Source organism: Dama dama, chromosome 5 (assembly GCF_033118175.1).
Source record: "Dama dama isolate Ldn47 chromosome 5, ASM3311817v1, whole genome shotgun sequence".
NCBI classification, from domain to species: Eukaryota; Metazoa; Chordata; class Mammalia; order Artiodactyla; family Cervidae; genus Dama; species Dama dama.
The window spans coordinates 84,181,719-84,194,656 of NC_083685.1; the positions used below are offsets into that span (position 1 = coordinate 84,181,719).

The window sequence follows — 12,938 nt, forward strand, 5'->3', positions numbered from 1 at the left end:
CTCAGTGTGTATGCCCAGGAGTGGGATTGCTGGGTCATATGGCAGTTCTATTTCCAGTTTTTTAAGAAATCTCCACACTGTTCTCCATAGTGGCTGTACTAGTTTGCATTCCCACCAACAGTGTAAGAGGGTTCCCTTTCCTCCACACCCTCTCCAGCATTTATTGTTTGTAGACTTTTGGATAGCAGCCATCCTGCCATGTCCAGTGCTAACTGTTGCTTCCTGACCTGCATACAGGTTTCTCAAGAGGCAGGTCAGTGGTCTGGTATGCCCATATCTTTCAGAATTATCCACAGTTTATTGTGATCCACACAGTCAAAGGCTTTGGCATTAGTCAATAAAGCAGAAATAGATGTTTTTCTGGAACTCTCTTGCTTTTTCGATGATCCAGCAGATGTTGGCAATTTGGTTCCTCTGCCTTTTCTAAAACCAGCTTGAACATCTGGAAGTTCACAGTTCACGTATTGCTGAAGCGTGGCTTGGAGAATTTTAAGCATTACTTTATAAGCGTGTAAGATAAGTGCAACTGTGTGGTAGTTTGAGCATTCTTAGGCATTGCCTTTCTTTGGGATTGGAATGAAAACTGACCTTTTCCAGTCCTGTGGCCACTGCTGAGTTTTCCAAATTTGCTGGCATATTGAGTGAAGCACTTTCACAGCATCATCTTTCAGGATTTGAAATAGCTCAACTGGAATTCCATCACCTCCACTAGCTTTGTTCGTAGTGATGTTTCCTAAGGCCCATGGGGTTTTTAAAGTAATCTTTGATATTCTCATTTTGATATTAATTTCTCATTTAAATGTTTCTTCTCTGCAATCAGTCTCTGTGTTTTTTCAGTCTTTAACTTGATTGAGGCTTTCAAAGGCTAAGTTTTGGTAAATGTCACAGTGCACTTGAAGATACGTGGGTTTTGATATCGATTTCTAATATAATTTCACAGTGATAAGAGAACAGACTCTGTATCCTTTCAATACCTTTAGACCATGAAATTTTTGCACCTTGTTTTTTTTCATCTTGCTTTATGTCCCTGGATATGTTCCAATGTCTCCTGATTTACAGTTCAGGAAATACGAGCAGAGTTTGCATCCTGCTGTTGTATGAAAACCGTATAAATCTTAATTGTTGAACTGGTTCACAGTGCTTTTCAGGTCTACTATATACCTCTACTTTTCTGTCTATCCATTCTATTAATTTTTGAGAGCTTGATACTGAAACTTTAACAAAAATTTACTTAAAAATAATTGTAATATTTAGCGGAAATGTATGTAACTTTTTTCTATACTTTCCAAGTCTCCTGTAAATCTGTTAGCTTACTATCGTAATTTAAAAAATAATAATAAAAAATAGGTCCCAAATTTAGCAATAGAAGTTTCAAATCACTTTTTCAGAATGTGAGGTCCCCAGATTTAAAAAAAAAAAAAAACTAGATTCTTATCTAGAGTCTTATTTTGGTGAATTTCAATAGTACTCACATATTCAGGCCCATGTTTCTTTGCCAACATCACTGTATTATTCTACTTATGTAAGTGAAATAAATTTTCCTAGATTTTTCAAAATACTCTCATTAAGAGCTTAGGAGTTACCTGTTTCCTGCACACTGTGTGAGGCCGAAGCAGTAAAGAGACAAGGGATTTGCCCAGGGACGCCGTGTAAGGCACCAGACAGCAGACTCTGAGCTGGAGGGAGAGGCCGTGCGCCAGCCTTCTGTGCATGCACCTGGCCAGATGGGGTGGTGGGATGGAAAGACTGGAAAGGCTGGGGAGTGGACGGAGGCCCACATGAGGGAACTTCTACAGGCCCCTGCATAAAGTCACTGAACTCTTCTTCATCAAGAAAGGCAGGTGACGGGGAGACAGTTTTAGTAGAATGAGATGATGTGGGATAATCTGCAAAACGGAAAATGGCAATGAAACACACAGAAATGAAAATTAACAGGGGAAAAGAAACTGAGATGCAGTACAGCTCCAAAAGAATATACTGAAACATGAACAGTGGCGGTGACTAAGAAATAACATGTAACAACTGTCAAACGGAATCATACAATGAATGCAAAACACTTTGATGTCTATCTATAAAAAACTTTTTGGTCTTTTTAAAAATGAGGTTTTATAACTATTTTGCATTTGGTTCAAAAGCAAAAAACTGCAAAATTCAAAGTTTCTTTCCTTCATTAGAATAGCACTAATTTTTTTTCCTTGAGACCACGAGTAATTTACATCAAAGTGGTGATTACTTTTGAAACTCAACTCATCTGTTTATCTGGATAATATTTTCTCAAACTAATAGAGATAAGAAAATCTACCTATATGCTGCTGAATACATTTTAGAGGTATATGTTGATGACTAAACTTCATTAGGCCAGTAAAAAACAATGCATGACACATACTTATAATTTTTGATAAATCATGCCTAATTGATAGAGTTAGCATAGTTCATATTTCATATGAGGATGAAAGCTACTATATAGGGAATGAACAGGGAATGAAAATTACAGGGGCAACAAGAACATCAAACACATTACCAAAGTGATACTTTCTTGTGAGAAGCACCAAAATTAAGACACCATCAAGCGTTAAGTCAAACAACTTAGCAGCCAATTTAAAAAAAATAAACCCTAGCTAAGAGCTATGTTCAAAAGAACTCTGCCTCTAAAAGATACAAATGCCACCATGGCTTTTTACTGTCAAATATGAGATTCACTTATGTAATAAACCACAGGGATTAGGTTTAATGCAAGGCTCATTCACAATACTATTACTGTTGCTTCTTCACACTGCAAACTTTGAATTGCTATAAAATTTATTAATACTAAAGTCTAATGTCACAAAGAGCAGTCTTTTTTTTTTTAATAAAGCCCTCATTTGAAAAATGGGGACACTATGTGTTTCTCTTTTGGATCCATGAAATAAAACTTGGAAGCCTTAAAGTTCTATGAAAAATGCAATATAACTATAAAAAAATGAATAAAAAAGAAAAAAAGCCATGTCATAATGAATCCCAACCCTCCCAATAATGGTTACTGAGAATGTCTGAGAGTGTGTACTTCAGTTCTCAGTTTCGGTTCTCTGACCATTACTGGTAGAAAATAGCAATAATGGAAAACTGAGAGCTACTATGAATATTTTTAGATGGATCCTATTTGGGCTAAACCAATTTTTTTTTTTAGGCTATACCAATATTTCTTTGCATTTGACTGGAATTATTTTAATTCTATGTGGTATATATATTTGGCTTAAAAACTCATATATATATATATATATATAATTAATAAGAAGTATAAAAATTATGTGATACAGTTTGTATATCCACTACTTTAAGATAAACAGTCTATGGTGAAAATTAAAAGATGTCTTTGGTGGAAAAAGGCCAGAAACTCTTTAGGTGCTTTAGGCCTAGGTTTAAGATTCTAGCTGGAGAAGCTCTGGTAATTCCTTGGGTTTGCTTCAGAAAAAAATATTTTTCTAGCTAAGAATGAAGCAGTTAACTAGAAACAGCTAACTGCATGCATGCTGAATGAACTCAAGAGATTAACTGAACATCCAAACCCCAATTTATTATTTAACCTGTGAGGTTGTTAAACTATACTTGGTTGCCCAAATGAGGCATTCTATATGGCTAGAACAGTATGTGACCTGACAGTGACCATCCCTTCTCTGCTTTCTTCTCCTTTTTCTAAGCTCCACGCTGGGTCCAGTTTTACCATTCCAATGACTAGACTTCAGTGATTTACTGACTAGCTTATTCAGCTTATAATTTTCACCTTGAGGTATGCTTTTCCTTTCTGAACTCATTCTGATCACTAATATCCATTCCCTTTTCAATCTCAGTATATATTTTACTTTGGGGCACATTTTTTGTAATGATAACCTGAGTATATAATCTAACAAGTGAAATTAATGGAGAGAGGCAAAGCTGTCCCAGAAAGTCAAGAACTCATTACTGTGCCAACATTAGATTATTTCTTCCTGATATCACCTATAAAAGACACTATAAAGGTTTAAGATAAAATTTGTCAATGTGATATATGCTAGGAAAAAATAGTATTTAGCTGAATTATTTATGAAAACTATTCACCCATTAATGGTATGTTAATCTTGAAATTAGCTGAGAATAAAATGTCAAAATATCAAATTTTAAAAAAGGATGTGGTAACAGCTATGTGAAGATAAGATTCATTTCAACTGCTACATGTTTAACACCCGTGCAATCCCGCCCTCCGCGAATTTCCTTCACTCTGCTTTATCAGGCACTTTTCCTTTGCTTGTTTAATGATGACAAAATCAAAAGAATATAAAACATAATGAAATAAAAATAAAAACTACAAAGAAATGTATTTTCATTTCTACAAAGAAAAAACTAAAATTTCACAAGAAAATTATTAAATCCATGACTTTTTAAAAGAATCATTGATAAAATCTAAGTTTAATCACACTGAGTAAAACCTAAACTAGTTCACTAGTTCATAAAAAGTAAAATTAGTTTAAAATAATAAGAATGCAATAGTAAACTCATTTACTACATTTGTTTTGACTGAATGAACTTTACTAATGTTAACATACTCATTCATACAGAAGGTTTACAAGTAAAATTGACATACTGACATTTACTAGAAAACAAGAGATTTTTCCCTCCCAAGACAGTCATCGAGACCAGAGCTCTTACTCCACTATAAATTTTAAAACATCTAAATCTGTACTTAGCTTGAAGGAAGAATTTAACACTCACTCTCCACACACACACACCGGTCAATCAAAACCACAGGGACTTCAATCATCTTCCATCAAAAGAAAATTAAAATTAAAACTACCTGGTTTCTTAGGGTGTGATGCTGGAGTAGGGTGCATTTTAGCATCTCTGGAAAACCCATCTAAGTTTCCTTTTATGGCTTCCAAAGCATCATCTCTACTCTTCTCTCCTGTCTGAGAGACAATAAATGTATATGTATTTCTTCACTTACCCCCACACTTTGTCCTAAATCCACACAAGCTGAAAGAGAACTGTGGATATCCAACTATTTCCAATACTTTTACCACATACGTCAGGCAGTGAATTCTCCAAGTCAGAAAGACATTGACACACAGCAAAATAAAACAATATTCCACAGAATATTATTAAGAGGTCCATTTAAAAATACTTTAGGGCAGGGGTCCCCAACCTTTTTGGCACCAGGGGCCGGTTTGTGGAAGACAATTTCTCCACAGACGGGGAAGGGGACGGGAGGTGTGAAGGGTGGGGTGATGGGGAAGGCGGAGATTGTTTTAAGATAATTCAAGCAAGTGACACTTATTATGCACTTTATTTCTAGTACATCAGCTCCACTTCAGATCATCAGGAATTAGATCCCAAAGGCTGGGGACCCCTGCTTTAGGGTATAGGTGTTCGACATTAAGTCTCCAGTGTTAATGCTTCCCAAGAAAAGGTTATAAGCACTCCAAAGGGAGTACACACGGGTGGAGAAGATAATGACTGACATCTCATTCCCTTCAACAATAAAGTCTCTTCACAGAAAAAGAAAAGTTCTTCACTTTTGGGCTTAAGACAAAAGGAAAATCAATCAAACACACCTACAGCCTGGGCTGGTGTCCCGGTGACAAAACCCACTGAATGAGTGAGAAGAGGCGCGCGCAGGGGCTGTGCGGTGGGGTGGAGTACGTTACCTTGGGTTTCACACTACTCAGAAGTCTGAGCTTTTGCTTCTGCTCTTCAAACTGGCGTCTTTTTCTTTCTTCTTCTAAGAGCTTTTGCTGCTGTTCAAATCGTTTTCTGAAGGAAAAACCACCAGTAAAGAGCCAGCTTCGGGGATTATTGTTAGATTCACACTTCTTATACTAACAGTTTCAGCAATGTCATCTTGCATTTCTAGAACTAAAAACTTCACTGATGATTGATATCTAATTTTCTAAAGATAATCCTGTCTCCACTATATTAATTTCCAAATATATGAAATAAGTCTAAAAGATGATTCACCTAAATTATAGACGTGAACTTATTTCTTGTCTAATTTGCAACGGTAGGAGACAACATTCTACATTCAAAGTATATATAAACAAGCAGGGAGGTAGACAAAGTAAACACACTCCTTGCTCTGCATACAAAAAAGGAACTTCTACTTGGGGAGGCAGTATCGTACATGAGAAAGAGCAATGGCTCTGGCAATCAGGAGGCCTGCACTTGGGTCCAGATTTTTCCAGTAACTGTGTAGCCTGGGCTGACAAGTTGCTTATTTCTTTGGACTTCATCTTCCCCATATGTAACGTCAGTGGATTGAATTCTAGGATCTCTAAGGTCCCTTCTGGCTTTCAACTTTTACATAATAAGAGCATTTTAAAGAGCTTTAAGGGCACTGTGATTGTTTCCTCTTCAAATCTGCACTACACATTATTTGACCATTTTAAACTTAATTGCTATCATGCATCTTTATCCTTGCATCCTGAGGTTTCTTACTGCTGCTCCTCGGCAAACTGCTTCTGCATGTCTGGAGTGTACTGTGGGCCTGGAGGACGCATTCCCAGGAATGGTGCTTGCCCCAGGTAAGGCATTCCTCCTGCTGGTATTGGTCCCATTGGGATCCCTGCCTAGAAACAACAGACAAAGACTTAGGCTTAAAAAATACAATTTCTCCGCTTTTTTTTTTTTTGGCTGTGCTACACAGCATGTAGGATCAGTTCCCTGGCCAGGGATGGAACCTGTGCCCCCTGCAGTGGAAGCATGGTGTCTTAAACCACTGGATCGCCAGGGAAGTCCCCACAACTTTTTCTTTTAACTACTACAAAGAAAAACTTCTATATATAGCTTCTATAACTCTTCTTATTTTTAATTAACAAACTATATAAATGCATTTTTAATAAAGCACAGCTTCTTCTGTTTTTAAATCTTATTTATTTGTGATTGCTCTGGGTCTTCATTGCTGTGTGAGGACTTTCTCGAGTTGAGGCAAGCAGGGCTCCTTCAGTCGGTGGTGCGTGCGCTCCTCACCGTGGGAGCTTCCCTCACAGAGCACAGGCTCTAGGGTGCTTGGGCCTCAGCAGTCATGCCGACGGGCTCAACTGCCCAGCGCCACACGGAATCTTCCTGGACCAGGGAAGATGGAACCTGTGTCCCCTGCTTTGGCAGGCAGATTCTTAACCACTGGACCACAAGGGAAGTCCTGCATCGATTAATTTTAATAGAAGAGTCAAAGGACACAGGCTAGAAATGAAAAGCTCCCCTTAATATCTTGCCTCTTCCACTGCCTTCTTGTCTTCGAGACGACCATCACTGCTAACAGTCTGAGGATGTGTGTATAAAATCTTTCAGACTGGATGTCTAAGAAAGAGCACACACACACACACGTTATATCTGGTGAGCTCACTGATCCATACTCTTTGAGGTGTCGTATCTTACATGTCTTTTTATTTCTAGCAATAGGTAAGAGCTGGCATATGGCAGTTATTCCACAAATGAAATTAAACACGTATTTCCAATATGTATGATAGGATAATGAATATTTTGATATTCATTTTATACCCTTGGTATCCAAACTCTTACAGAAAAAAATAAATTTAATGAATACTAAATGACATATCAATATAATAGTATAAAGTTTACTGAAGTGTCCAGAAGAACAGCACTGCACAAGAGCTAAACACAAAACTTAATATGAATAGTGATGATGGTGACGATGTAAATGACGGTAACGGCTAATTTTTACCGAGTGAAAATGTCTCTATTCTTCAACCTTCTCCCTGAAAGGTTCCCCTTCAGTTCCCTAACTTGAAACTTGGCTGTCCCTGGAAGCCCTCTCACTTGGAGATTGCTACTTTTCTTCCAACATTTCCTGTAAATGGACAATATTCTCCTTGGTTCTAAGCCCCTTTTCTCTTTTCTTTCAAAAACCTGAACATATTTTAATTTCTTGCAATCAGACTTCATCATTTACTCTCCTACCCTGTTTATGCCATCTACTCTCTCACTCTTCAACTTCAAAACCTTGCTATGGTCCATTCTACTCTCAAGCTGCTCCTGGTTACGGTCAGTAATCATGTGGGTGACTCTAACACTGGCGTTTCAGGTCTCTCGTCACAATCATGTTCAACATACCACTCTAGCTTCCCATTCCGTGGTCATTGCTCTGCTCATCTGGCCCAGCAGCTGCATCATCTCCAAAATCTTGATTTTAAGCATGCCAATAATTGACCACCACTTTCTACTCTTCCAGTTCATGCTCTCCAGCAATTCATTTCATTAATACTTCCCTCCCATCCATTAATCTTTCCACTTTCCCACCATCCCCATCATGCTCATCATATCCTCACTTCTCTTCCTGCTCAGCTTAGACTCCAGGATTCAATATTAAACATCCCTGTAAACTTCTTTAGCTCCCCTACCTCTGGCTTCCTTGGTATGGTCACCTGGGACTTCATTCTTGTTAGTCAACTAATCACTTTCTCTTATCCTTATACCCAAACCACTTAATCTTACTGGAGAGAAAAACCTTGAAGAGTCACCTTAAAGTCTTTTTAAAAAATGTTTATTTTTGGCTGTGCTGGGTCTTTGCTGCTGTGAGGGCTTTTCTCTAGTTGTGGCGAGCAGGGGCTACTCTCTAGAGGCAGTGCACACACTTCTCGCCGAGGCGGCTTCTCCCGTTGTGGAGCACAGGCGTCAGTATCTGCAGCTCCCAGGCTCCAGAGCAAGGCGCAGTAGCTGTGGCACCTGGACCTGGGTGCTCCGAGGCATGTGGGGTCTTCCCAGACTAGGGACTGAATCCACATTGCCTGCACTGGTAGGTGGATTCTTTGCTGCTGAGCCGCCAGGAAAGCCCCATCTTAAATTTCTGCCTACAAATCTCAAATCGTTTCCCAACACAGGAGTCTTAGAGACTCCTACCTTGTAAGATTTCAATCCTTTGAGTTGCTTGAGATTTGCTATGGCCCAGCATATTTCAATTTCAATATTCCATGTTTGCTTAAAAAGAAGGTAGTTTTGCGGACTTCCTTGGTGGTCCAGTGATTAAGGCTCCATGCTCCCAAAGCAGGGGCATGAGTTCGATCCCTGGTCAGGGAACTAGGGTCCTGCATGCCACACTGTGTGGCCAAAAAAAGTGTCTTGCAATTGTTGGACACAGTATCCTATTATCCACTAATCAAGTTTGTTAAGAACCTTGTTTAAATGTGTATCTTTACTGATTGTGAACTTGTCTGTTTCTCCTTATTTTTCCATTAGTTTCTATCTTACACATTTTGGGGCCAGGTTATTAGGTGCATACAAACTAATATCTTTCTGACAAATTAAATCTATCAAAATGAAATGCCCTCTTTACCTTCAGGTTTGTAAGGCTTTTTGCCTTAAAAGTATATTTTGTCTGATTTTCCTTTAATAGAAATCATGTATTTCCCTCAAATTAAAAAAAAAAAAAGTATTTCTTTTGAACTTTTCCAAAATACCTTCTTGTTCTGAACCTTTACTGAGACCGTGGAAGACTGTTTTAAGGTCTAGAAGTAATACAATATGTGTAAAGTACCTGGAACACTGTTTAGCACATTATGAGTAAACAAACAGCAGCTATTATAAAATAATTATCTTTAACATTAGAAGTAATACTGATGACAGAATAGAATACTTTCAAAAACAGTAATGATTTCATTTTTTTCTGAAACAAGATTCTTCAAATACAGAATTAAACAACTAGATAAGAAAAAAAACACAATAGTTGTAATACAGATATCACTTTATTGTGTTCCTGCCGTATGTCAGCCATAGAACTAGTCATTTGTATACATAATTCTCAATATATGTAAGATCATCAGAATTAGAGATAATTCTAATAATGATTACTAAGATGACCTTAATAAGAACAAATACTTATGAAGTCTGTACTCAGTTCCAGGGACTTTTCTAAGTGCTTTACATGTATCAATTAATTGAACCCTTACAATAAACCTATGCAGTAGGTGCTCCTATTATTATCATTTTACAGATGAGGAAACTGAAGTAGAAAATAGTTAAGTATCTAACTCATTACTGGCAATGACAGAGCCAGGATTAGAACCAGGCAGCTTCTGGTTCCAAAATCCATTTTCTCCATCACTATGCTATGCTGCCTGTCCAGTTACCAACAACCACCACCAAATTCAGACTTAAAATTGTTTTAAATGTTTTTTTCTGTCTATTCATATGCTCAGACACATACCTGTTCAATGAATACTAGCAACCTGGCAAGTTTATGGTTTCCAGCACTTTACAACTAAAGTTACAAGTGACACTGCTTAACTGCTAACACTCTCTAAGTTCTGGATGGTGGCGGCCAGGCACACTCGTTTTTAATAACAGTGTGGTTCTCTCGCTGTTAAAAATTAGTGCCATGGTCCTAGTATTATATGTCTCCTTCTCTCAGTGTAATGTAATCAGTTCCTTGGTTTTTTTCCAGTTTCACTGAGATAATCTGACATGTAATATTGTATACGTTTAAGGTGGGTAACATGCTTATTTGATACACTTGTTTATGTATCGCAAAATGATTACCACCATAGCATTAACTAACACCTCTGTCATGTCACATCATTACCATTTCTTTTTTGTGGTAAGGGATTAAAATTTCTTTTTAAATTTTGACTTAGTTTACCCAAATCAAAACTTGTTCTTAGTTATGTTCAATAACATAGACCACAGAAGAAATCACTCAAATCAAACAGGCTGAAAGACAAAATGAGATATTCCACAATAATAATAAAGAATGAAAAAAGATGTTATTATCCGCATTGCCTTTCTAGTTACACAATTCTGTTCTTCGAGAAAATTCAAACTTCCTAAATGGCACTGTGTGTTTCTCCTACTCCTTAAAAGTAACTTTATACATGTCATACAGCCTAATTTTATGCTTTATTTTGAAATCTAGATAAACTGAAAAGTTAAGAGATACCATCCTTATCTATACAGTGAATGAATAACACAGCAAAAAGAAAAAAAAAACCCACTTAGAAATCTGAGATACGTTCAATAAACTATTAAAAAGACTAAAACATAAATAAGTTAACCCCCAAGTTGAAAGATACTCAAGGCTACTGAAGACCTGAGCAAGTGGAGAGATGCGACAGCAAGACTAAATGAGTGAAAATGTTAATTTCGATCAAAAGCCCTACAGGTTTTACATGGAATTTGACCAACTGACCTCAAAAATTCATACTGAAGGGGATGTGGTGTGGCCATGAATAGCCATAATTCTTTAAAACAACAACAGAGGCTCCACTCCACCAGATAAAGGCTTATCTTGGGTTAGAACACTTAAGACAGTAAGACATTTACTGATGCAGGTATAGACACATATAGCAATGAGACAAATGAAAGAGTTTAAAAACTAAATCAAAGCATATGAAGAAATTAGGCATTACAGGAGTAATCTTAGAAATCAAGAGGTGCAGAATGGGCTACTGATAAATGATTTGGGGGACAACCATCTATTCAAATAGAAAATAATAAAATTAGGCCCTTCAGCATCATACTGATACCCAAAGAACAGTTCCAGGTAGGTTAAAGACCTATATTTAAAATTTTTAATTTTTTAATTAGAAAATACAGGAGAAAATCAGTATTACCTCTGGGTTGGATTATGTCTTAGATGAGACACAAAAAACTCAAACCATAAAATAAATGATTTATCCATCAGACTTAACTTCTACAAAACATGACACCATTAACAAAGTTAATAAATAAGCCAAAGTCTAGAAGGACATACTGACAGCACAAATAACCACAAAGGTTAAAATCCAGAATACATAATGAACACTTATACAGAGTGAAGTAAGTCAGAAAGAAAAACATCAATACAGTATACTAACGTATATATATGGAATTTAGAAAGATGGTAACGATGACCCTATACGTGAGACAGCAGAAAAGACACAGATGTATAGAACAGTCTTTTGGACTCTGTGGGAGAAGGTGAGGGTGGGATGATTTGAGAGAATAGCATTGAAACATGTGTATTATCATATATGGAATAGATCGCCAGTCCAGGTTCGATGCATGAGACAGGGTGCTCCCGGCTGGTGCACTGGGCTGACCCTGAGGGATGGGATGGGGAGGGAGGCGGGAGGGAGGGTTCAGGATGGGGAACACATGTACACCCCTGGCTGATTCATGTCAGTGTATGGCAAAAACCACTACAATATCATAAAGTAATTAGCCTCCAATTAAAATAAATGAATTTAAAAAAAATCAATAAACTCAAAACAGGAAAAAATTGGGAGCAACTTAAATCTCCATCAACAGAAGAATATATATATATTTTCATGCAACATAATACTACATAGCAGCTGTGTGTGTGTGTGTGTGTGTGCACTCGGTCATGTCTGACTCTCTGCGACCCCACAGACAGTAGCCCGCCAGCTCCTCTGGAATTTTACAGGCAAGAATACTGGAGTTGGTTGCCATTTCTTTCTCTAGGGGATCTTTCCAACCTAGGGATCAAATCCATGTCTCTTGTGTTTCCTGCACTGGCAGGCAGATTCTTTACCACTATGCCACCTGGGAAGCCCCAGCAGCTATGTGAACACTTAAAAAAAAAAACTTTAATAATACAGTTATAATTTTCTTCCTCTATTTCCCCAGAGATTATCACTGTCACAAATTCACTTGTTTCCTTTTATTTCTGTATATGTTTATACAATTCATGAATGTCATAATCTCTATTCTCTAGGTTTTAATATTTTATGTAAGTATGTTTCCTTCTATATTTGACTTTTTTCATTTAACAATGGTTTTCTCCAAAGATTTATCCCAGTTATGGAATGATACTGATGAAAAATACAAAACGGTGCTGAAAGAAATTAAAGAAGTCATAAATAAATAGAAACATAATCCATATTTCATGGATTGGAAGACTTAATATTGTTAAAATGTTAATATTACCCAAAGCAATCTACAAAAGAAATCTCGATAAAAATCCCAATGAGATTTTTGCA

At 37.2% G+C, this 12,938-nt stretch overlaps 1 protein-coding gene across 11 annotated transcripts in view; it reads right to left on the bottom strand.

The window, feature by feature from the left end:
- Nucleotides 1–12,938, bottom strand: part of SYNRG (synergin gamma) — an 87,547-nt gene that overhangs the window by 55,001 nt on the left and 19,608 nt on the right. For 6 of the 11 annotated variants that reach the window (XM_061142730.1, XM_061142734.1, XM_061142733.1 and 3 more), the window contains exons 4-7: nucleotides 6,445–6,575; nucleotides 5,658–5,763; nucleotides 4,808–4,919; nucleotides 1,584–1,886 (exon numbers count right to left, since the gene is read on the bottom strand). In XM_061142730.1, the coding sequence (XP_060998713.1) occupies nucleotides 1,584–1,886; nucleotides 4,808–4,919; nucleotides 5,658–5,763; nucleotides 6,445–6,575 (652 nt within the window). The remainder of the gene's footprint in view (nucleotides 1–1,583; nucleotides 1,887–4,807; nucleotides 4,920–5,657; nucleotides 5,764–6,444; nucleotides 6,576–12,938) is intronic. The other 5 variants (XM_061142736.1, XM_061142739.1, XM_061142740.1 and 2 more) reach the window with 1 other exon arrangement.